We start from the raw sequence: 26,001 nt of genomic DNA on the forward strand, positions 1-26,001 counted from the left end.
AATGCTGGAGGATGTCACTAAGCTTAACTACCAGGACCTTGATTGGTGGGTGAGGGCCCACCTTCCCTGCTGTAACCTACATCCCCTACCCCCCTTGGTCGCATTGTGGCCCTGAAAATGACTGTTCCACCAAGGATTATCTTCCTATTTCAAACCCTTCCTCTTCAGCTTCCCTCCGGGATGATACAATCCTTGCAAAAGGCCATGCAGCGTTTTGTTTGAGCAGATGGGCGTCCCATATGAGACAGGAGCCTGGGCATTCTGAGTTTGCTCTAATATTACCAAGCAACGCAGCTTTGATATTAAGTTGAGTGATCTAGGGTGAAGTCAAAGAAGCTCTGGTTATTCATGGATCGGTTGGTTGCATGTACCTCACTTTGGAAAATCCCGGTCTTGCTGCGAACACATTGGCCATATATGTATATATATATATGGGAGGAGCAGGTCCTAGGAATCGCGCATGCAGAGGTGATGACCAATAAGGTTGTGTCACTGTATAGATTCATAGATGACGTCTTTTTAATTTGGACGGGGTCAACTAAAGAGGCTGAACAGTTTATCTCGGACATTAATGTTAATGACTTGAATCTAAGCTTTTTGAGAAACATGCAGGAAATTTAAAAAGGAAATTATCAAGCAGAGGTTATCCAAAAGGAATAATCAAGCAGGCTTATAAAAGAGCTAAATATTATAATCGAGACTCATTATTTGACACTGATAGGAACAACAAAACAGAGCTAAATAGAATAACCTTTGTTACAAACTACTCCTTACTTAGTAATAAAATCAAAAACTATAATTAATAGTAACTGGAGCCTGCTACAGGATAAAAATATGGCAACCCTGGAAAAACCATTGTTTTCCTTTAGAAGAAATCGTAGTATCAGAAACAGACTAGTAAATACCTATAAAGAAAGAAATATCAGTTATCAAAAAAGTATAGACACCAACAGTAAAGTAATAGGTACGTACCCATGTAGTAGTTGCATGAATTGTAAATCAATAATCACTGGACAAAAAATAACAATAAACAATGTAGACCATACAGCCAGGGAGATGTTTAACTGCAGATCAAAAAATGTGATTTACCTTATACAGTGCCCGTGCGGGTTAGGTTATATAGGTGAAACTGGGAGAAAGATCCGTACACGACTCAATGAACATAGATCTGCGATTAAAAATAACAAAAGCAATGCCCCCCTCACTGAACACTGGTACAACTGCAAACATAAAGTAGAAGACCTCAGATGGTGCGTTATAGAAAAAATAGAACTATCAAAGCGAGGTGGCAACACTGATAGTAAAAGGAAAACAAGAGAACAATTCTACATGTGTAAATTTAAAACTTTTACACATGGTTTGAATAATCGAGAGGAGTGGGAAAGAATATACAGATGAACTGAATTAGGTATGATTCTAGGTGGGATGAGATACCCTACAGTTAGATCACTCTTCATATTCTTATATATTTATATATATAAAAGTAGTATCCTAGTACTGTTTTTAGTATATAACCTAACTATTCCATAGAAACAACTAGGACCCATATAGGAAATAGAAGAATAAAACCGAACATACTAAAATCACTAGTTTTAAATACTGTACAATAGGCTATAAAAAACTAGGCCAAGATGGCGACCATAATAGACCAGTGAGATCATATGAATTTAATTTGGTTATATATATATATTTATATATATAAGAAAATGGGGTCGACCTGGAGAATTGTATTAAATAAACACTAGCTATAGATGCAAACGAAGGCCCGTAGAACAAAACCCATACAAAAAGAAATAAAATACTAAACGACATTCATTAACACATAACATAGAATGTAATGCGATCGAAGCGTCCCGAAATATATACATATAAAATAGAGGGAGATATGTATAAGGTACCAACAAATGGATTATGTTGGTGAAATAATCCTTATGTAAATTGACTTCGTATATGAAGAGCGATGTATTTCATCGCATTTACACCACTCCAAGATGGCCGAAAGGTCTGTGCACCACGTGGGTACTGAGTAAATCCATGTGACCAATTAGAGCGGGTTTAAAAAACGGGAGATGAGGTTACCGGGTTACCGAACACGAACCGCGTAAGACACGAACGAAGAGGCACTAGGTAAGAGGAGACCGCAATTAGGCTTTTTACTAAATGTGAGGAAACTTAGGCTCTTTTACTTAATGTGAGGAAACTTTGGCATCAGTAGTTACGGGAAAATCACACCGATAAGTAGGTAGAAGGGACCACGCGGTTTTTAGTTATTTAGTTAGTTAGTTTGTTTGAAAGCTAAGTTCGTATTGCACCAGCAAATATGTTTATCATATAAACCTGAAGTCCTAAACCCCCCTGTTTTGGTAAATGGGAAGTTTAAATTTAATAAATACAAAAACAACGAAAGAGTAAGATAATTGGCACACTCTAAAGGAAGTGCCCTGTGGGTTAATGTGAGCAAGGAATGTTTTTTAACATCGTACTTTACAACAGTGTTTAAGAAGAGGCGCAGTCATAACACAGACTCAAAGTATCAGCTATTACCCTTAAACAAAAATAGTAAACAATGCCAGGTGAAATTAACAGAACACACTGATAGCGAATAAAGCATGTTCTAAATTGAATATATTTTTTGATGTAGTTACAAGCTGAATGTGGGACAATTGAAGAATTCCCCGGCGAGAACACTTGGCAAAGAAAATGGAATAACCCTTAAATCATAATAAGAAACTAAACTGGAAATCATTTAAATTCGGGTAAGGCACGATAAGGCTACAATTAGCTGATGGGAAAGTATGATTTAACAAATAGAGGTCATATATATAAATAAACTCGTTTCTCCTAAATAGGTGCCTGTATGCTTATTTAAGAAAAAACACGCGGAACGATACTACTAGAAAATATCACTATACTGAGATTCATCACAGTATAATTAGTAAGTACCAAACACTATAGAGTAAAAAGCAAGGAGTGTCAATGGTTAAAGAGAATAAGAGAACTTTTAAAAAAAAATATATTTGTCTCTTATGAACACAGGAGCACAAAAGTCAAATAACGGAAATAGCGTCCTGATACACAACGAGACAGACTGTTGAATTGATTAAAGGCAGTTAACAAGGTGGGTGTATATCCCATGAATGCATGATGCTTACTATGGGAATATGTGAGACACCGCAAGAGCGGTCAGAATGGTGAATGATGTAGACAAATGTGGCTATGAATGCAGAACAATGGGAACACAAAATGAGCACAGGGAAAGGCCCAAAGATGACCTAAACAAGTCCTATAGAAGAAAGGGTAATCGGAAATGTAAGATATAAGGTAGCTTTATCTCTAAAAGATAAGCAGTACTGCAGTACACCATCTACAGTATGAGTTTTTCATGTGTGTTAAAGTAACCCAGATACATGGAGGGCTTAGATTGATTGTATAATTTTGTAAACATATGCCGATTTATAAAGTATGACTTTGTTCTTTTTATAAATTGTTTTTACAGAATGGTTTTTAAATTGTCCTGAAGAAGGTGGTGCGCACAGCAAAGATCCACCGAAACGCGTCGACTTGGATTTTATGTGATTGTATTTCAAAAATATTCTTTTTAACTTGTATATTTCTACTTGAGAGTGTTTTGAATAAGAAAAGTGCTCGGACAGTGAGAACAACAGACTGTTGCACACATGGTACAATTAGTAGAAGCAATACATATGTGTAAGTCTTTTTAAAGTGCAACATTTTTTTATGATACATTGAATTGTTTTTAATTTTGAATAATAAAGAATCTTGTTACAAGACAAATCATACCGGCTACGTTGCATATATAATTTTAGACTGTAAGTGCCTTTTGTGTTTCCATGTTTGTTTGAGAAAGTAATATGTATGTAGGTCAAGTAAATCACAGTTAGCTTGACTAGAGATAAATTAAGATATAGGAATCCAAGGGAACTATCCTCTTTTGTTGGTTGAATCTAAGCTTTACCAGCACGATCAGTGATAACATAGTCAACTTCTTAGATGTTGAAGTCCAGGTGGAGGGAAGCTCCAAACCAGATTGCATCGCAAGGAGACCGCGGGCAACACAGTCCTCCATGCGTCCAGCCACCACCCAGGCCACCTGATCCGCAGCATCCCCTATGGGGAGATGCTGAGGATCAGAAGAATATGCAGCACAGATGAGTCATGCTTGGCATCACAATTAAGCAGTAAGAAAAGGTTCCTGGATAGGGGCTATTCGGAAGTCTTGGTTGAAAAAGCTATGATACGAGCTAACAGGATCAATACTCTGCCCAACAAGGAGGGGAAACCCAATGAATCATCAAAAGTGAAAGATAGCGCAGGAGGGCAACCGAGGCATATCACAGCGTACAGCTGCCAACACAAGCAATTGCAGAAGATCTTTCGCAAAAACTGACCAATAGTCATGGGGGATCCCGTGATTGGCAAGACATTGGCTGGCCATCCAGCCATAACCTACAGTCGTGCCAGGTCAATGGGCGATTTGCTTGTAAAGAGTAGCCCGGAGGAGGCGAGCAGAAACAACTGGCTTCTGCAGAGTAAGGGCTTCTTAAAGTGCGCCACTTGCAAGGCATGCACCATGGGGAAGAATAAAACAACTTTTATATCCCCATTTAGCGAGGTTCCAAATCTGATTACTAAAAAAATTACATGTAAATCAGATTTCGTCGTATATGTGCTGGAGTGTGCGTGTGGGCTACTGTACGTGGGTAGTACCAAGTTACAGTTCAACAAACGCATACTCCAGCATATGCGGGCGGTCAACAATAAGGATGAAGCTTACCCAGTGGCTAGACATGTCAACTCATGCCACAAGGGTGATCTGAGTTGCCTCAGCTACTATGCTATAGATATGGTGCTTCCACTACGCAGAGGAGGAGACAGGGAAGCACGCTTGAGATTGCTTGAGACCAAATATATCCTTGAATTAAATACCAAGACACCGAATGGCCTTAATGCGAGAGAGGACATGTATGCATGCTTATAAACTGAAATATGAAATCAAATATATAAGCATGAGCACAGCCACTGGGCACGCTCAAGAGTAAATCTGTGGGATAGATCATACAAACAGAAAACTGCCTTTAGGATTCATTTTTATATTTTTTCTTTTTCACAAGGGAAATTTTTATCACTCTCACTAATATGTGCATAGGCCAAATATGTTCATGTGGGCAGTATAGACGCAGGTATCCACAAATACAGTAAGCCCACTGGGGCTTTTATTTTTGAAATTCACCTCTTTTTTTGAAACCCAGTAGAAAATAACGTTGCATGTTTTGCACAGATTAAGCAGATTTTGCACATTTTTTTATCAATTCGTATTAATGAATTCAAAGTGTTTTTCTGTATTTATTTGGGTAAATGCACATATATAATGAAATATCAGCCATGATTTTATATTTGATGTATTTTAAAATGAAATGGTTTTATTTAATATTTATTATACATATATGTATTTATTTATTTACCGAGAAATTTGCACAAACTTCTAATCTGGGTCTTTAAGACGAGAACAACAAATGCGAAAACGATGTAACATATAAATTGTAGCAACATTGCTGAGTACTTTTATGTTTATTGTATATATCATTTCGCTATTATGATCAATGTAATGTGGATTAGGCAGGAGTCTGTTGTTTATGTCTATAGGCTCAGGGTCATGTGACCCAAATATGCACTTTAAAATCACGGGTTTTGATTGGCCAAGTCATGCCATCAAGGGCTCCAGGGCACGAAACGCGCCATGGCGAACGAAGGTTGCACTTAATAAAAACTAGCGAATTTACCTGACTGGGTCCGATTCGTCCTTTGTATCCAGCGAGAATGGTATGCAGACGAAGTTCCTGACATATATATATATATATATATGCACCCCAGTTTCCGTCTTATCTCCCCTTCACTCGCAGGTGGGTGCTATTAAGCGTGGTGACGGACACCGCACAACAATTCCAAGCTCAGGGTACTCTGTGATCATCCTGAAGTTATTTAAGATTTCCTTTTTCTCCTTCCTTTTCGCACCTAGGGCACTGTCGTTAATCAATTCCACTTTGGCCATAGCTTCCTCTAGTGTCTCTTTACGATACCCTCTGACCTCAAATCTCAGTATACTCTCCTTCGCTGCCACCTGATAGTCACAATCGCGCGTACAATTCCTTTTTTTCTTAGCAGCTCGCCATACGGAATGCTCTTTATAGTTTTTCCTGGATGGCAGCTGCTTGCATGCAGCTGGAATTGCCTGCGGTGGGCTTTCTGTACAATGAAGTACACTGTCTACCCTCCGCAGGGAAGACAGTAAGATCAAGGAAGATCACAGAGGTCTTGATTACTTCCCCTGTAACCCTGAGGTTGAGGTCATAGTTATTGAGCATATCCAGATACTCCTTTGCTGACTGTTCTGTGCCCCCTATAGATAATAAACAAATTGTCTATGTACCTATTCCAGCTTACGACCTTGCAGGTCCAATGCTCATTGGTCTCTGCCCAGGCCAGCCGCTTCTCTCACCAGCCCACAAAAAGGTTCACGTAGCTGGGGGCGAAGCAGGTGCCCATCCCTGTACAGAGTATCTGTCTAAACAATTGATCCTGGAATAGAAAAATATTGTTGCATAGACAAAAGTTCACAAAGTCAGTCAGCATGTTGTTGTGCTCAACCAGGGTAATCAATTATTCTCCCAGAAAGTACTTGACCGTTTCAATCTTGTGTGTGGTCAATACTTGTGTATAGGCTTGACATGTCAAGTGTCATCATCACTGGGTCATCCTCCCAGATCAGATTCTCCACCTGTTTTAAAAAGTTCTTAGTGTCTTTGATATACAAAACCCATTGTGTCACAAATCCAAATAGAAAATAATCCACAAACCTGGACAAGTGTTCCGTCAAGCTTCATAAAGGCGAAACAATCGGGCGACCAAGGGGACATGTTGCATTCTTTTAAGAACAACAAAGCAATTGAGAACGCCCAGGCCCTACTAACTAAACTGGAAAAAGAAAATCAAATCTTCCAGAAAATAACAGAAGATTTCAAAAAACAGAAACTATTGAAAGACATCACAAATTACTCTGAGAAAAAAACTTACCCTTATCTGGACAAGGACTATTACAAACAACAACAGAACACCAGTGCCCTACGTACATACGGGGGCAGAAGTAGAAGACAATTTCTAACGTTCTCAGAAGACTCCTCTGCATCAACCAACTCAAGTGACGCTGACGCCTCCACCAGCAACAGAGACGACCAAGCCCGCCAATTCTACCAGGCACCTTTTTCCGACAGAGGCAGAGGCAGATCTCGTGGCCGCCCGAGAGGCAACAGGTGGTACAATCGCCCCAACATCAATACCAAGGGGAGATCACAACGAGGAGACGAGTCTACCGATGGTAAACCCGAATGAAAACGCAGTCTTCAATTTGTCCAACCATACCTTGTCTGACAGTGAAAAAAGTGTGCTTCAGAAAGGTCTCACATTCATTCCAACTGTCCGTCCAGATATCTGCCAAACCAAATTAGAGATGATCCAACTGTTTAGAAAAATGAGACAAAAAATTTTCTTTGAAAACCAGCAAGACGTACCTACCAGAAACTATTCTGGATTGAAAAATCCTTCAACCTTTTTTCCGTACTCCAGCCAAATGCCCGTTGAACTACTGGCGTTCGAGAAGAACGTGCTACGTGACCTAGACATACTAGAGAAAAAGAAGAAAAGATACATCAAATGGAACCTTACATTGGAAGAGAAAGTAGCACTACAGGGACTTCAAGACAACAAGAGTCTCATTATAAAGCCGGCGGATAAAGGCGGGGGGATCGTCATCCTCCCGCGTGAAATGTATGAAGCCGAGGTCTTACGTCAACTCACGGACGAAAAATATTACAAAAAAACGAATGAAAACTGGAATGAAAAATTGAAAAACCGCCTAGAAACGCTGGTCAATCAAGGCAGAAAAGAAGGATGGGTATCCAAAAAAGAGGGTGAATATTTAATAAATAAAAATCCACGCACACCCTTAATGTATATACTACCCAAAGTCCACAAGGACCCAATGAACCCACCTGGCCGCCCGATCATATCGGGGGTCAACTCAATATTGGAACGACCGGCCAAATACGTCGACACGTTTCTCAAACCGCTTGTTGGCCAGACTGCCAGCTTCATAAAAGATACTATGGAAGCGATAAATTTTCTAGACGGCCAACCTTTTGACGAATCAATGGAACTTTTGGTCACGATGGACATCGTGAGTCTATACTCCAACATTCCGCAAGAAGATGGCCTGGAAGCACTTGAATTCTTCCTTGAAAAGAGAGAACGGCCACATAATGTCCCAACTGACTTTCTTCTCAAACTAGCGGAAACCTGTTTGAAATTCAATTTCTTCAAATTCAACAACACACAATACCTCCAAACCATGGGGACGGCCATGGGATGTCCCTTCGCGCCGGAAATGGCCATAATGTATATGGCACTATATGAAGCCACTTGGATCTTCAATAACAATCCTTTTGATGGACATATAAAAGTTTGGAGACGTTATATAGATGACGTCTTCATGCTGTGGCGAGGTGAAGAGCTTACCTTGAAAGAATTTGCCGTCTGGCTCAACGATCGTAATCCGAACATCCAATTCACGTTGTCATACAGTAAAAAACAAATAAATTTCCTGGACCTCATGATCAAACATGAAGAGGGCGCTATGTACACCACACTATATACCAAAGAGACCGACCGCAATACCTTTCTGCACTTCTCGAGTTTTCATCAACGCAACCTCCGAGAAAATCTACCATTCAGCCAATTCTTGAGACTGCGCAGGAATTGCACTAAGAAACCTGACTATTTCCTACACGCCCAGGAACTGATGTGCAAACTGCTGGAGAGAGGTTACCCCAAGAAATTGTTGAAGAGAAGCATGAAGAGAGCTTGGTATATACCGAGAGATACCCTTCTGACTCCAAAAGACAAGAACAAGGAGGATACCCCAATTGTATGTGTGACAACATTTTCTGGAGCCACCACAGAAATTAAGAAAATAGTCACAAAAAATTGGAACACCGTACGGAGCCTGAAACCACTCGAAAATCCACCCATTTTCGCACTCAAAAAGAATGAGAGTGTAAGAAACAAACTGGTCAGAGCGGACACTACATCACCGAGACAAGACAGCTCAATTCAGTCACTCCTGAATCTTCCGCCTGTCAAAGGACATCATAAATGCGGCAACTGCATTTCATGCAACAGTACCATTGAAGGAACTATTTTCTACTATGGGCAAAAACAAATCAAACACGAGACATTTACTAACTGTAACACCAGTAACGTGATCTACTGTGCTATTTGCCCCTGCGGACTTGCATATGTGGGCAAAACAAGTCAACCAATTAAAACAAGGATATCACAGCATCGCTCCAGAATTCGGTGCCAAAAGGAAAATGCACCCATGGTCTCCCACTTCATTGAAAAAAACCATGGACCAGATGACCTGAAATGGACTGTGGTCAAACAAGTAAAAGGTCAAAATGTAGCCAGCAATCTGTCCAAGCAGGAAGCTAAGACTATTATGCATCTTGATACAGTTAACCACGGTCTTAACGAATTATCAGAAATCTCCAGTTCTCTGTGTTGAATACAACACATAATCATAACGTGCAGACCAATTTCCTCGACTGCAGCCCAAAGCGTCCTGATCACCTAGCAACGGGACCACGTTCATCTCGAAGCGAGATCCAGCCCTATTGGAAGCCTCGAGACAACACTGCCGAAGAACGAACCAATGGCAGTTCCGCTCTGATTGCTAACCAGGACGCTAAAACCCTCGCTTGCCGAACACTGTGTAAAACCTTTCGAACGAGTGCCGAGCAAGAAGCTACACGTCAGAGGAAGGTAGCGCCGGGTATGCAACGGACCCCGGCACCTCCAGACTGCGGAGAACGTTTCCCGCCACAATGACGCTGTAGCGCTGAAGAAGAGCCTTTCTAATCCCTGCAGGTACGAGACGCCGTATGCCACCAGTAATTTAGCGAGGCGAAAAACCACACCCTGCAACATTAATAATGAGCGCACAAGGCTCACGCAAGCTGCCCAAAAGACATCAACTGTCCCCATGCAGCTCCATTAACATTAATAATGAGCGCACAAGGCTCACGCAAGCTGCCCAAAAGACATCAACTGTCCCCATGCAGCTTCATTCAGGCGCCACCCTCACTCTTTCGCGTAATTAATGAAACCTGGTGCACCCACACGGAGACTTGAACCCTTTCTCCCTGCTTCTCTCCACAGCACTAAATAAATAAGAGACTGCAGTCAATCAATTTCACCACACAGCAGTGTGAGGAACCAACTTTTCGTTTTCTGCAAGCTAACTGTATCCATCGAATGCAGTACTGACTTTTCTCAACCTTGGGTACGTGATTTATGTAAAAATTTGAGCCTATCATTATTTGTAAACCCTTTTTTTCACAAGCACTGTATATGGTCCTATACATCTTACACTCTACAACTAAAACATGCCCCTATAACTTTTCCTGTAGGTGCAACATGACGCTCCTCATCACCTACTAAGAGCCCTGATGAAGACCTTCACAAAGTTTCTTTCCTGTCAAGATTTTCCTTAAGGTCGAAACGCGTAGGCTCATCTTTGGTGCCAGGAGGAATATATGCCATATGATCCAACTAAATTATTGGGACATATAGTGAGAGACGTATCTCACCACTAGGCATTAAAGAATCCCTTGAATATATGACTTTCCCTGGCATATCACAGGACAATTAACTTTCCCACTTGAGGGACAAATCAACAACATCCCCCCGGGACAGTAACATAATCTCCTTGAGATTTACAGTAGGACCTAGATATATCATTTGTAAATAAGATACTGTAGATATATGAATTCACTTTTTCATTTTATGTGTGGATTGTTTATATTTGAATTTATTAAGTGTCTCCACTCATTTTGTTATTGTGTTTGTCTCACGTTAATTTATTAGCCAGTAAGCTATTCTTTGTTGTTATCGAATGTATTTTTTGATGTAAGGAGATAATCAAAATCGAGCTGTTCACACCCAATGTGTACTCATTTGAACCTTTGAATAATGTGCTAAAAACTAGAGCATTCACTGTCAATAAATAGGACGTGAATATAAAATAACTTGCGTGATCCATGGTGTCAGAGGCTTTGTGCATTTAACTGCATTCTTGTGTAGTTCTGGGAGGTGGGAAAATGTGGGTAAGAGTGGATATTTGCATTCCTGGAAGGCATACTCCTCTTTGGTCAGCATACCTCTATAATCCCATTTATTCAGGAGTGCCTGGTAAGCTGTGATGCTATTTTCGAACACCTTCCTTGTTACCTTCAAATAGCTCAACTCATCATTGAGCTGCGTTAAGGCTTTCTTTTTATAGTATTCCATGGACATTAGCACAATGTTGCCGCCTTTATCAGAAGGCTTGCAGATGTTGGTCTTATCTTCTTGCAAATCCACAATTGCCTTCCTTTATTCCTCTGCAAGTATTACCACCAACCCTCCTTTTGTTGTGGATACTGCAGAGTTTCATCAGCTCTTTGGTTATCACTTCTGTGAAAACATCAATGGAATCCATTGGCAATAGAGGAACAAACCTTGATGTAGGTCTAAACGGACTGCCCGGATTTACTTGTGCAATCCATATTCGATCCTTCCTTATCATAGTGGACGGAATCAGTTCTCTTGGATCCCCTTCGCTTTCAAGATCCTCTAGTACTGCCAAGGTTTCCAATTCACCAGGTGTAAGATTGTCCATGTCAGTGTCCCTGGTCCTCAATTTCCCTTGAGATGTTTGTTTTCTACCTTTAAAATATTTGAACAGTTTCAATTACCTGTATGACATGTGGAGGCATTTTATCCCTAATGTCGCTTATACAACACAAATGCATTTTATATCCAAGAAAAAAGGCACATGCCTTGGCTGTGTTTTATACAAGTATATAAACTCATAATATCAAGAGTAATAAGCAGCATTCCAGGCTCTTATTTCACACCCTTAAGCTGTCTTAGGAAATCTTGGGTGTCCCGAATATAAGACTTGAGACTTTTTACCCTTGGAGCAAAGAAAAAATCCAAATACCTCGAGCAGTTTTCAAGAAGGATGTTTATGGATGCTACAATTGGACAGCCTGGGGGCCATAGGGAGTTTTTATGAACTTTAGGGAGATGATAGAACGTGAGTTAAGTAGAATATTCACACATTAAAACGTTGAATTCGTCAATGTCCAACATTCCATCGTTTATCCATTCACAAAGGTTCTGAGGAAAGATTTCCACACACTCTGAATATTCGTTTCTAGTAGTGGGTACATACCAATCGTGGTTCTTCAGCTGATTAAGAGCCTCCTTGACATATTGGTCTTTAGGAAAGATCACAATATTACCCCCCTTGTCCTAAGGTTTTTTTACAATTGAATCATCCTGTTTGAGATCCTGAATCGCTTGCCACTGTTTGGCCGTGATATTAAAATGCCTCTTTTTATTTTCTTTTCAGAAAAGGGGGTGGTGATGGACAGAGTATCTGAATTAAACAGAACACTCATACCCAGTCAACAGATCAGGGCTTGATCCATCACTGTTTTTTAGCTCACTGCGGTGATGGATCAAGCCCTGATCTTTGGACTGGGTAAGAGTGGTCTGCTTAATTCAGACACTCTGTTCATCACCACCCCCTTTTCTGTATCGTTTTTGGCCACTATAGGTGTGGCAGGGTATACTCAGACATGAGTCCCTTTCTCACTGCTCCATCAGGATTCAAGCAAGCCGGGCCGAAGAGGCTGAAATGCCAGAAACCGGTCCCCGGTAGCTTGTCTCCTTTCTGGTGAAGAATTGGCTTGGTAGTTTGGTCTGCCCTGTTCCCATGATGCACTGGGCCAGGGACAGACTAATTTGCATATAGCCAGGTTCTGAGCTGGGATGGTGCAGTGAGCTAAATAACGGTGATGGATCAAGCCCTGATCTTTGGACTGGGTAAGAGTGGTCTGCTTAATTCAGACACTCTGTTCATCACCACCCCTTTTTCTGAATCTTTTTATTTTCTTGTCGCTAAAGTTTCTTCAGATCCGCAAGTACAGCGTCATTGAACACATCTATAGCGTCCAGAGGTGTCTGTGGACACATTCTCGATTTGCGTTTGAGTCCACTCTTACCGAGAAAGATGAAAATGTGCAGGATGTTTTAACTTATGCCTTTTCTCTGATATTCGCCTTTATGACTTTGTACATATGGATATATGTGTAAACATTTGGGGAGCATTTAGATATCTTTATGAACTCGGAACTGCTCTCTGATACTGATCTTCTTTCATTCATTAATTTTTGATTTATTTTTTGGATATGTCCAATAGAATTACTTTTTTCCTTTTGGAAAATAGGATATTATCAAATTGGATGTATCTATTTATTCGTAATATGATGCTTTTTGTTAGCTATGTGCCTCTTTTCTTGGATATAAAATGCATTTGTGTTGTATAAGCGACACTAGGGATAAAATGCCTCCACATGTCATACAGGTAATTCAAGCCCATTCAGGGTATGATAACTCTTGCATTTAACCCGCGTTCCCTTATTCTTATTTGAAAATGAAAATGAGGGGGATTCATTACTGTTTGACCCTATCATTTCTGCCATTATATCTATTGTGGCAGTGGACTGAGGGATGATACATAGGGAGGTTGCTTAGTACAGTGTTATCTGAGCTACATGATTAAATATAATTCCCATACTTTCTGTTATAAATATAACTTTTGGTTTGTGTTCCCTATGTGGTTTGACGGGTGATAAAATGCACTAGACATGGCTCTTATATTGAAATTGTGTTACATGTTAAGATGGCCGACTTAGGGACAATGTATTGAAACACTCATTAGCCTTCTTTCATGTTTACTATGGTTTTAAACTTTCACGTGCACTTTACTTTATATTAGTGAAACTTTATCAAGGTCATTGACATTGACAAAGTCAGAGCGGCGAAGCGTGTCTGTCAAACGCTTGGAGGGGGATTTTCATTTATGGAATAAACACATTTTTGTTTGGACTTGCGGTGTGCTCCTATTTGTCAGTTGACACAATTTCAGTGGACGCTTTGAGATATATATATATCTATACTACTATTATAAAGAGAGAACTCAAACCTTTTGGCAAGGTAAACTCGGGAATCACAGCGCCAATCCACACACCCAATACATTGTTGTAATCCTCAGGGTGTGCAGATGGACATAGGCTATAGAAAATGAAAAAAAACGTACATTTAAAAATATAACTTAAAAAAAAGTAGTGCCCTGAAAGTAGCGCCGGACGCGACGCTGCGCTGGCCGCGACGTAGCGCTGGCCGCAACGTACGTGATGACGAGAAGGAGCAGCGGTGAAGTGAGGAGCGCGGGGAGGAGTGGCAGCTCAGGTGCGTCATGATGAGGAGGAGCAGCGGTGAAGTGAAGAGCGCGGGGAGTAGCGGCAGCTCAGGTAAGGCTCTGGGGCACGGGAAATGTCGGGGCGGGAGGGAGCCGGTGCGGGAGGTTGGCCCTGAACAAATGCGGCTGAGGTAAGGCTCAGGCTCTGGGGGCAGCATTTCAGGCTTGCGTGCACTCCCGCCCCGGCCCCCGCCCGCCACAACATTGTCCGGGACACAGACAATGTTGTGGCGGGCGGGCGGGTGCCGGGGCGGGAGTGCACGCAAGCCTGAAATGCTGTCCCCCAGCCCCCTTTTGCCTCAGGCAACGCTGGGGCGGGCTGCTAGTATATATATATATATATATATATATATATATATATATATATATATATATATATATATATATATATATATATATCCATTACACAAGGTTTGCCTGGAATGAGGGAGCCACAAACAGGAAAATTCGATTTTGCCTTTTAATGATGATGCAAACAGCGCAGGAACAGCTTGCTGCCTCACAAGAATAATGTCCAGCCCTGACGCGTTTCGTGCTCTCTGCCGCACTTCTTCAAAGGGTTGAGGACTTACTGTGAATGAAACCAGTCTTTTAATGCCTGCACCAGTCTTTGATAATCCCCGCCTCAGTGGGCGTGGCCATAACCATGGCCTGATGGTTCTTGTAGTGCAGAAGTTTTTGCGTGTTTCATTCTCGGTGCAAAATTGAAATAAAATCCCCCAGTGGGTTGTGGGGTCAGTGTCACAGTTCAAACACCCCATTAATCACATCACCGGCTTTTCCCTGCTCCTCTCACTGACTCATCGCTTGATGCTTCAGCTCGGACTGCAGACTGCAGCTGGGTTCACCTCGTGGCTCAGGCAACAAGCCACCTTAAATCCATTACACAAGGTTTGCCTGGAATGAGGGAGCCACAAACAGGAAAATTCGATTTTGCCTTTTAATGATGATGCAAACAGCGCAGGAACAGCTTGCTGCCTCACAAGAATAATGTCCAGCCCTCAGTGGACGCTTTGAGATATATATATATATATATATATATATATATATATATATATATATATATATATATATATATATATATATATATATATATATATTGTGGAGTAGGTGCTGTGGCTTATAAAATAAAAATCCACTAGCACCAACAAAAAGGGTAGTTTTAATAATTTTCCTACAAGTGGATTCTGTTGTGGCGAAGGTTTTTGGAAATATATATCTATATATAGATATATATATCTATCTATATCTATTACTCCGATCCCTAGATCGACCCTAAAGGTTTGCAAGAGATGCATTGGGGCTTATCAACATCCCCCTCCCCTCTAACGCCGGTGGTGGAAAATCCAGACTTTACACCAGTGAGCGGCATCTCGTAAGAAGGCAGTACTGGCCCGCGGTTCCGGGCTTATCATGGTTTGGAACCTGTGATTGCCTCTATCAGATGGTCTAGCTTACAATTTTGTGATTGATTGACTATTACTACCTGGACTTACCTTGGTTCTGCCTTTTTTCACTAACGTGAAACATACTTTGCTCTCATAATAAAGTGGAAGGGGCTTGCCAACTTCCTTTGCTGGTTTCATCCATCACAGGCACCCTGACGCTATGTGTTAGGAGTGCCTCATTTTTGCCCTGAAGAAGTCCATTTGTTTGGACGAAATGCGTCAGCTGTTCATTTCAACTTGATCGGTTTAATTTTTTTAATAAATGAAGAATTTGAAGAAACAACTCTGGACACAGATCTGATAATTGGCTGTGTGATTGCTTACCTTTTAGTGGTGCACCTTTTGCTCTTGTTAAACATTGTTAATTCCAGTACTGGATTGCACTGTGACAGTGAGTGCGCTTACTGTGTGCACACGCAACTTTGGGTACTTCCCAACATATGTATAATAAATAGGGATAGCAGGTCAGGTGCTAGTTCTTTGTAGGGTTCCACTGTCACAGCTTGTATACATTAACTCCTCACCGAACATGCTGACAAACTTCTAATTACAGAGTTGTATGGCATGCTGCTCCGGGAGCCATAGGGAGGGAGGTCCCCAGCACAGATCCGCTGGCAGGAGGAGCTGGGTCGACAAATGTCCCCTAAAGAATGGCAGGACATATACTATAGGGCGCGACACAGAACTTGCAATACATCTAGCATAAAAATGAACACTAAAATTGTTGCCTATTGACCCCACCTCGCTTACATAGAAGCAACCCGACAGAGTGACGAATGCTGGAGGCGATATGGATCCCATGAGGCCCTTCTCCACATTCTGTGGGAATGCCCCAAGCTGGCACGATTCTTGGAAGAGATTTTAACCAATGTTGATACACATTTTAACTCCCAAATTCCCAGATTCCCAGATTTCCGGACTACATCATTTTGGGACTCACCGACGTACTTACATACCCACTCAAATTCCGCAGCGGCCGACATATTAGCATTGCACTTGGGACGTACATTAGGCAATTCTGGCACACTGGGGAACAGAGAGGCTGCTGACACGTCTGGAATGGCTCCATTGCATCTGGCTTGTGATTGGGATGGAGAAACTTACACTGACAATAACCATGCAGGGGAAATCTTTCCAGGATCTGTAGCAACCAGACATAGTGCTTCTCTCCCAGGAATTCGTGGAACTGACCTGTCCCCGATATCTTAGACTGCTCCGGTTGACGAAGTCAGTGCCAGCGCCCAAAGAGGAGACTCCCTCCAAGTAGTTTATCACTCTTCTACTGCTCTTATCTCTAATGCTTGTGACTTGTTGTGAGCACATTGGGGGGGGGGGTGGAGGAGAGAGTGGGGAAGGGGGATTATGGGGGATGTAATTTGTTGTATTCTTGTAATAAGGAACACCATTTTGAGTGCTACAGCGGCTTCACCAATTGGTTATGCTATGCTCATGTTTGCAACAATAAAAAACAAATATGTACCTAAAATCCATTTTCAGCTGCTTAATATATATCCCAATATCACAATTTCTGCTTCCACAAGCCTCTTTCACGTTTCTTCCTAATGTATTTGTGTGCGAGTATGGAAAGAATTACATTTTATATTTGTGCACAGGATGTATAAAGAAAATTAGGACATTTAAAGTGACATCCATACATCTTGCAACACACTCCGACACGCTCAGAATTTTTTATGACTTCTGATGCAGATTTGTTTTTGAGATTACAATATGCATACTAGCAACATTAACAGTGGCGCTATATGCACAATCCTTGTTTATTGTATAGTTAATACTTACCTTTTTCATTATCTCTGATGCCCTTAGCAGCATAAGGCCTTTCTTCATGACCTGAATCCATAGCTGATCCCAAATTTTCTATAGTTTTAACCAACTGGAAACAAAAAATTTATGCATTTTACTAACATTGTCCACACGCTCATTGCCGTGGATATTCATTTTTGTATACATTTTAAAAGAGTAGGTTTTAAGTGAGACACTGAGAGGTATGTAACTATTCCAACTTGCTGTGGTATGGATTCCTGAGCAGGACTTCATTTTTCAATACACTTAGCATTAACCTGACTGGGTTATTTTCCTTTGTGAGCCTCAAACAAGTTGTCTGCACATTTCATGACATGCAAGTGACGCATATTAATAATACTGGTTCCGGCTAGAATTTTTCGCAGCATTTCAGCCTTGTTTTCCACTCAAATTCAGCTAGATTAATCAGTGGTCATTTTGTTATATAAATATAAACAAAGAGACTTGAACATTTGAGTTTGAGAAGGCCTTTGCTCCAGAATGAGGGTAGATTCCAGACTGCTACTTGCTGTTCCTCTTGGACGGAGGTTGGACACATGGAACAGACTCCTAATGCAGCTGTGCGTCGCTACCAGAGAGCATGTTTTCATCAATAGAAAGCCGCAGCGCCCCTGTTCCCTCTGAACCAGCTGAGAGTTTGATAAACACAGAGGCACGCTGTGTTCAGGTATGCAGAGCGACAATCCTAATATTCTCCTTTAGGCACTGTTAGTTTACTTCATGCTCTGAGAGAAGTAATAAGTGTAGGGTGTAGGATTTAGGAAACCTATTCCTGGGAAACATGGTAAAAAATATTTGTCGCTTTTATATTTCTAGTAAAGCTGATGCATGAGTTACTACTTTTTTAACAATATATCTGTAAGAGACATTAGTTAGTGATAGATTCCTTACCTTAGAATATCCCTAGGGGTCAGACTGAATCCGGAAATTTTTGCGTAGCAGTACACTTGCGCGTCGGTAGGCATCATCTGCGGCTCTGCGTCCGTCGTCGGCGTCGTGGGCGCCGTGATGACGTCGTCGGAGTACTTAGACGCCTCCTCCGCATGCTGACGTCAGTTCTTAGACACAGCTTTTCCGCGCCAGAAACGCAGAGCTATGCTAAAAACCAACACTGGTGCCATTGAAACTAGTGCCCTGAAAGGGATGACCTTAACCCTAGATATCAGTTGGCAGAACGGGGAGGATGGGTGGGTCTGTAAGGAATCTATCACTAACTAATGTCTCTTACAGATATATCGTTACACAAGTAGTAACTTGTGCATCTGAAAGAGACATGTTAGTGATAGATTCCTTACCTTAGAATAGATACCCCAGCAATACCAACCCCGGTGGTGGGTCTGCGAACCAATAATCACACCAGAAAGTCCTGGAGGACGGAACGGCCAAAGAAGCCGTCACCGGACAAGGCTGTCCAGGCAGTAGTGTCTTGCGAACGTGTGCAGTGATGCCCACGTAGCTGCATGACATATGTCCTGCAAGGGGACTCCCCGGCCCAGGGCAGTAGGAGTCGCCGTGGCCCGAGTGCAATGGGCCCTCAGCCCAGCAGGAGGTTCCTTTTTAGCCAAGGAGTAGCACGCTTGGATGCACAACACGATCCACCGAGAGATGGTCCGTTTGTGCACCGCCGTCCCTTCTTAGCGCGCACGTAACCAACAAAGAGTTGGTCATCCTCCCGGAACTGGCGTGTGCGATCCAAATAGAATGAAAGCGCACGTTTTGGGTCCAGACGGTGGAGCCGCTCTTCCTCCTTTGAGGGATGCGGAGGCGGAAAGAAGGTGGGGAAGGTGATGGACTGCCCGATGCGGAAGGCTGTGACTACCTTGGGCAGGAAAGAGGGTTTTGTCCGTAACACAACCTTGTCCGGATGGACAGAAAGGAAAGGAGGTTTAGAAGATAGAGCCTGGAGCTCACTCACTCTCCTGATAGAGGTGATGGCAACCAGGAAAGCAGTCTTCAGAGTAAGAAGGCGGATAGGACAGTCATGAAGTGGCTCAGAGGGAGCGCACATCAGAAAAGTAAGAACCAGGTTCAAGTCCCACTGAGGCATCACAAAGGGAACAGGTGGAAACGTGTGTGTGATGCCCTTCAGGAATCGATTAACAACAGGGGACTTGAACAAAGATGGTTTATCAGGCAGCCTTAGAAAGGCTGAAAGGGCAGAAAGGTAGCCCTTGATAGTGCCTGTAGGAAGGTGGATATGAAAACAAGTTACTTACCTGTAACTTCAGTTATCCAGTATTGGTATCTTTCATAGATTCACATGCCTGAATCATTCCCCGTCGTCGAGGCGGGAGTCCCACGGTAAGTAAAAAGCAGTGCCAAAAGCACTTTGCAGTAGTAGGCCCTAGAAAAAAGGCCTGAGGCCTATATTATAGTAGCCTATCTACCTCATTATGCTAAAAGACCCAAAGTCTTTGCTCCAACCAATCAGCTCACAGCACCCTCTAGAACCTTCCCTGCAGAGCCAGCTCTCCTCAGATTTTCGTAGCACAAGTGGGAACAAGTATCCCAAACTTAGAGAACTGACTCTCCGGGGAGGAGGGTGGGTTGCATGTGAATCTATGAAAGATACCAATACTGGATAACTGAAGTTACAGGTAAGTAACTTGTTTTCTTATCCAGTATTGGGGTATCTTTCATAGATTCACATGCCTGAATCAGAATAGCAAGCAGTAAGCCAGGCAAAGTCGGTTGCGGATGGTGGGAGACTTATTGCAGTGCACCCCCATGAATGTATCGTCAACAACCAACAAACGCTTAGAGATTGAACTATTACTACATCATGTTCAAGTTCAACATTGACATGACGCATTTTCTTTCTGGAAAGAAATCTTAGGCATCATACAACAAAAACACAACATGTTAAATGCTTCCGTATATATAAATACAATCTAATAAATGCATGTACTTTATATGAAATAAGTGAACATCAGTACCTGAACATACTCCTTATGGAAACAGGTGACGTAAAACAGCTTGACCTACTGCCGCATCATCCTGATTTGCTGATTGTAGGCAGTAGTGTCTTGTAAACGTGTGGACATTCTTCCATGTCGCAGCACGGCAAATGTTCTCAAGCGTCACTCCTGCAAATAAAGCCGCAGACGCTGCTACAGCTCTTGTGGAGTGAGATCGAACAGACCTTGTCAATGGTCGATTAGCCTTGATGTGGCAGAATTGAATCGCGGATGCGATCCATCTTGAAATTGTGGCTTTAGTGACCGCTTTCCCCAAAGTATTTTGACCATAAGCTACAAACAGTTGATCTGATTTTCTCAAAGTCTTGGTTCTCTGAAGATAGAATTTTAAGCATCGTTTGATGTCTAAAGAATGTAATGTCTTTTCAGCCGGGGTTGACGGGTTTGGAAAGAAAACTTTCAGCTTGACAGGTTCATTTAAATGAAACTGGGAAGGCACTTTCGGTATGAATGTTGGATTTGTTCGTAAAGTGACATAGTCCTGGGAGAAATGCAAAAAGGGCTCCTTTTTAGTGAAAGCTTGAATTTCTCCCACTCTTCTTGCGGAAGTTAGCGCCAATAATAAAGCAATCTTCCATGTTAGGAACTTTAGGTCGGCTCTATGGATAGGCTCGAACGGATGTTTCATCAGTTGTGATAGAACCGTGTTGAGCTCCCATTCCGGTGGTGATGGCTTGACTGGGGGATAAGCCCGGAACAGACCTCTCATAAATTGCTTGATTAGCGATGAAGAGCAGAGTGACTGAAAATTGGTCCTCTTTCTGTATCTGGATAAGGCCGCTAAGTGGACCTTTATTGATGAAAAAGAAAGGCCAGACTGCGCTAAGTGTAACAAATAGGGCAATATCTTTTCTGCCGGTGCCTCTACAGGGTGCAAAGCACTAGAGATGCACCATGCGCAAAAACGCTTCCACTTGAGACGATAAGTCTTTAATGTACTCTGGGCTCTTGCCTTCTCTAAAATGTCCCGGCATTCCTGAGGAATTTGAAGATGCTCAAATTCTAAGAAGTTAGGAGCCATGCGTGCAATTTCAGTGATTGAGGATCTGGGTGAAGTACCTGACCCTCGTTGCGTGACAGTAGCTTCGGAATTACCCGCAGCTTGATCGGTGGCTCCTGAGAAAGTAGCATGAGTTCCTGAAACCAATACTGGCGAGGCCACTTGGGAGCAATGAGGAGAAGGCGACAACTCTCCACTTTCATTTTGCGCACCACTCGTGGAATCAGAGGGATCGGAGAAAAAGCGTATGCATAAGTCCCTGACCATCGCATCGAAAGGGCATTCCCCCTTGACCCCTGTTGAGGATATCTGCTGGCGTAGTACCGGCATTTCTTGTTCTGTTGGGTCGCAAATAGGTCCAACCTGGGTTTGCCCCATCTCTGAAACACATAGTTCAACTGGCCGTTGTCCAGTTCCCACTCGTGGCACTCTGACAAAGTTCCGCTCAGCTTGTCTGCCAAGGTGTTGTAGAGGCCTCTGACATGCTCCACTTTGAGGGTTATGTTGTGAACTGTTAACCATTTCCATAGCTCTTGGGCTTGTTTGGATAGCGTTGCCGATCTCGTTCCCCCTTGCTTGTTGATATAAAACATGCTTGTGGTGTTGTCCGTTCTGACTAAGACCGAGGAACCCACTATCCTGGGGAGGAACGCTTGAAGAGACAGACAAATGGCTTTCAGCTCTAGGCTGTTGATGTGGCATCTCTTGTCTTGCTGAGACCATCTTCCCTGCACTTGCAGTTCCTGGAGGTGACCACCCCAACCCTCCATGGACGCATCCGTTGTCAGAATAAAATCCGGAGGATTCTGCAAGAATGAAAGCCCCTGCTCCAGATTGCTGATTTGAGACCACCATTGGAGTGCGTGCACCATCCTGTTGGTGACTGTGATGGTGTCCTCGAATGAACCTGTCGCTTGATGCCATTGACAGTTTAGCTCTTCTTGCAGTGGTCGCATCTTTAGACGCACCAATGGAATGAGGTTGATGGCTGAAGAACACATCCCCAGAAGTGATGCAAATAGGCGAACTGAAAGTGACTTTCTTCTTGCCAGTTTTCTGGCCAGCGCTTGCAGACGGAGTTGTCTCTCTCGAGACAAGGATGCCTTGCATTCCACCGTGTCCAAGCAAGCTCCTAGGAACAACAGGCTTTGTCTTGGATGCATCTGGGATTTGGTTTCGTTGATTGTGAGGCCTAGTGATGCGAAGAGATTGCGGCATGCCGTAATGTCGGCTCTCACTTTGTCTTCTGATGGACCTTTGACTAGCCAGTCGTCCAAATACGGGAATACCTGCACTTTTGCTGCCCGGAGAGCTGCTGCCACAGGGGCCAGGCACTTCGTGAAGATTCTTGGGGCCGACTTGAGGCCAAATGGGAGAACTTTGAATTGATAATGGGCGCCGGCCACAGTGAAACGGAGGTACCTCCGATGGTTTGGGTGGATTGGGATGTGGAAGTATGCGTCTTCCATGTCCAAGGAAGCCATGTAATCTCCCTCGTTGAGGCAACTGAGAATGTCCGAGAGGGTGACCATTCGAAATCCCTGCTTCTTGAGATATTTGTTCAGATTGCGCAGGTCTAGGATCGGTCGCCATTCCCCTGTTTTCTTTTTTATGAGGAAAAAGCGGGAATAGAAGCCTGTCCCTCTCTGTTGGAATGGAACCTTCTCTACTGCGTTCTTGAGTAGCATAGCTTGCACCTCCTTGAACAATAAGTGAAGACGAGGGGGAGGGGGACCCCTGGGCGGAGTTGGTGGAGGTTTGGTGATGAACTCTAAGGTGTGACCATGATGGATCAAGTCTAGCACCCACCGATCCGATGTTATATTCTGCCATTGTTGTTGGTAAGCAGATATTTTTGCGCCCACGGGAAGGTAAGGGATTGGAGGTGGCGCCCAATTGCTCTCACTGTTTCTTGTGGCTGTCTCGTCCTTGGTTGTTTGCGCGCCTTCTTCCTCCTTGACGAGAGAAACCAGCCGATCCAGATTGTCTGTAAGAGGACTGGTAATTTTGACGGTATTGTGGTTGATACTGTCTGCCTTGCTGGTAATAACTTCCTCTGGAAGAATAACCTCGTCCTCTAGCTCCTCTGAATGAACCTCTTCTATATTGCAAGGATCCTAGCGACTTTGCAGTATCCGTGTCGGTTTTAATCGTCTGGAGAGCCTCATCGACATGTTTCCCAAAGAGGGACTCTCCGTCATAAGCCATGTCCAGTATCTTCAACTGAACCTCTGGACGAAACGTAGTGGCTTTTAACCACCCCTGACGTCTCAGGACAGCTGCCCCAGCCAACTGCCTGAAATTCGTATTCGCCATGTCTAGAGCGCAGTCGATGGATTCTTCCGCTGCCCGCTCTCCTTCCATTAAAACTTTCCTGGCTTCTTGTCTTGAGTCCTCTGGCAATAGCTCTATGAATCTAGCCATCTCCGACCACATCTGGCGATTGTAGCGTCCAATAATCGCCATTGAATTTGCTATCCTGATGGATGCTGCAGCCATAGTGGAAAACTTCTTTCCAATAAGGTCCAATCGTCGCCCCTCTTTATCTGGTGGAGTAGAAATAGGGGTAGCTGGGTTCTTTGACCTTTGCTGCGCCGCCTGAGAGATTACCGAATCCGGGCGTGGATGGCCAATAAGGCACGCCGGACTAGAGAGCGGAGCACAATATTTCTTTTCTATTCTAGGTAACACAGCAGGCACGGATGCAGGGTTTTTCATTATCTTTATGCCCTCCTTCCAAATAAAATCAATCATGGGAATGGCTCTAGATATTCTCCTTGTTTCCTCTTTAAAGTCATGGAGAAAACATTCTGTTTGCTCCACTGTAACCGGGAGCTTAAACTTGGTTGATGCCCTCTGCATCAAGTTGTGAAAACCACCTACATCTTCAGGCGGTGAATCTGAAGGTTGTGGAGTTGGAGGGGACGGCATGGGTATAACATACTCGTCCCATGGGTCCGATGAAGGTATGTTAGGCAATTCTCCATCCTCTACCTCCTCCTCTGATGATGTATCCGGAGTTTGTGGAGGCAAGACTGGTTGCGGAGTTTCTACAACTGGAGAGACCGGTGGCTGCCGAGGAGGAGCTACCGTATCAGATTGAGGTACTTGCGGAGGAAAACGCTGTTTGTATTCCGCCAGCATAGCCTGCAAATCCTGTATCAGATTAGGCGGCAACTGAGTGACCTCCGGGACTCTAGGCCTTCTCTGATGTTCCAATGAATGAGGCACTATGATATCCTCTTGGTAGTAGTGCTCCGCGTATGAATCCTCTTCATCATCATCTTGGCACTTGATGACAAGTTCGGATGGATGACGTGCCACACCAAAAGCACCCACATCGTCATCATCTTCAAAGTCATCTTCTTCTTCATCATCGGCAAAAGTTTCTAGAAGATGAGAAGGCATAAGTGGAGATATATATGCACCCTGTTGTCTCTTATAAGACACTAGTTGAAAATTCTTTGTCGCTATTGGCGTACAAAAGGCCTGATTCCCAGTGGCAGGTCTTTGCAAAGCTGATCCCATCGACCTTGATGACTCAGGAGACCAAGGTGCATCTACTTGCTGAAAAGATGCCGTCGTCGACGGAGTTATCGTCGACGAGATCGACGACGAGGGCATCGTCGACGATAGACTTGTCTTCGACGGGACTGTCGTCGACGGGCTCAACGTCGACGGGACAGTCGTCGACGGAGCCACCGTCGACGGGACTGTCGTCGACGGGGTAACCAAGGACGGGCTCGTCGTCGACGGGATAGACGTCGATGCATTCTTCGTCGACGAAGCAGTCGTCGACGGCGGCGTCGACGACTTCGTCGACGGGCTCTTCTTAGACGACAAATTTTTTGATGATGACGGCGTCTTCGTCGACGAGTCGTCCACGAGAGTTTTCTTTGTCACAATACTAATTTTAGTAGACACAATCGGAGTAGTGATAGATGTAGTGGATATCATACTCATAGAAGAAGAGGTCGAAGTAGAGACAGTGGTCACTGGAGAGGAGACAGTAGAAGTCTTACTCACAGTTTTCTTTGACGGATCGTTGGTGGCTGAGGCTCCAGAGACAGAATGTTTGGATCTCTGAGAAGAACCTGAAGTAGAGTGGGAGGTCTTGGTATGCTTTCTCCCCTCACTTATCTTATCCTCTTGAGACCTTGCCCTCTTGCTAGAGGTAGAGGCTCTGTCATCATCATCCTTGGAAGAGGATTTAAGCCACAAAAGGACTCTGGCCTCCCTATCCCTTAAGGTCTTGGCAGGGAAGGTAGTGCAGATCTTACATGTTTTTGCCTCATGCTTGGGATACAGGCA

At 43.2% G+C, this 26,001-nt stretch overlaps 1 protein-coding gene across 1 annotated transcript in view; it reads right to left on the bottom strand.

Annotated features, from left to right (window-relative positions):
- Positions 1 to 26,001, bottom strand: part of CPLANE1 (ciliogenesis and planar polarity effector complex subunit 1) — a 2,360,818-nt gene that overhangs the window by 521,310 nt on the left and 1,813,507 nt on the right. Inside the window, exon 42 of the mRNA XM_086960545.1 lies at positions 17,689 to 17,782. Within this exon, the coding sequence (XP_086816671.1) occupies positions 17,689 to 17,782 (94 nt within the window). The remainder of the gene's footprint in view (positions 1 to 17,688; positions 17,783 to 26,001) is intronic.

This window comes from Lissotriton vulgaris, chromosome 3_1 (assembly GCF_964263255.1).
Source record: "Lissotriton vulgaris chromosome 3_1, aLisVul1.2, whole genome shotgun sequence".
NCBI classification, from domain to species: Eukaryota; Metazoa; Chordata; class Amphibia; order Caudata; family Salamandridae; genus Lissotriton; species Lissotriton vulgaris.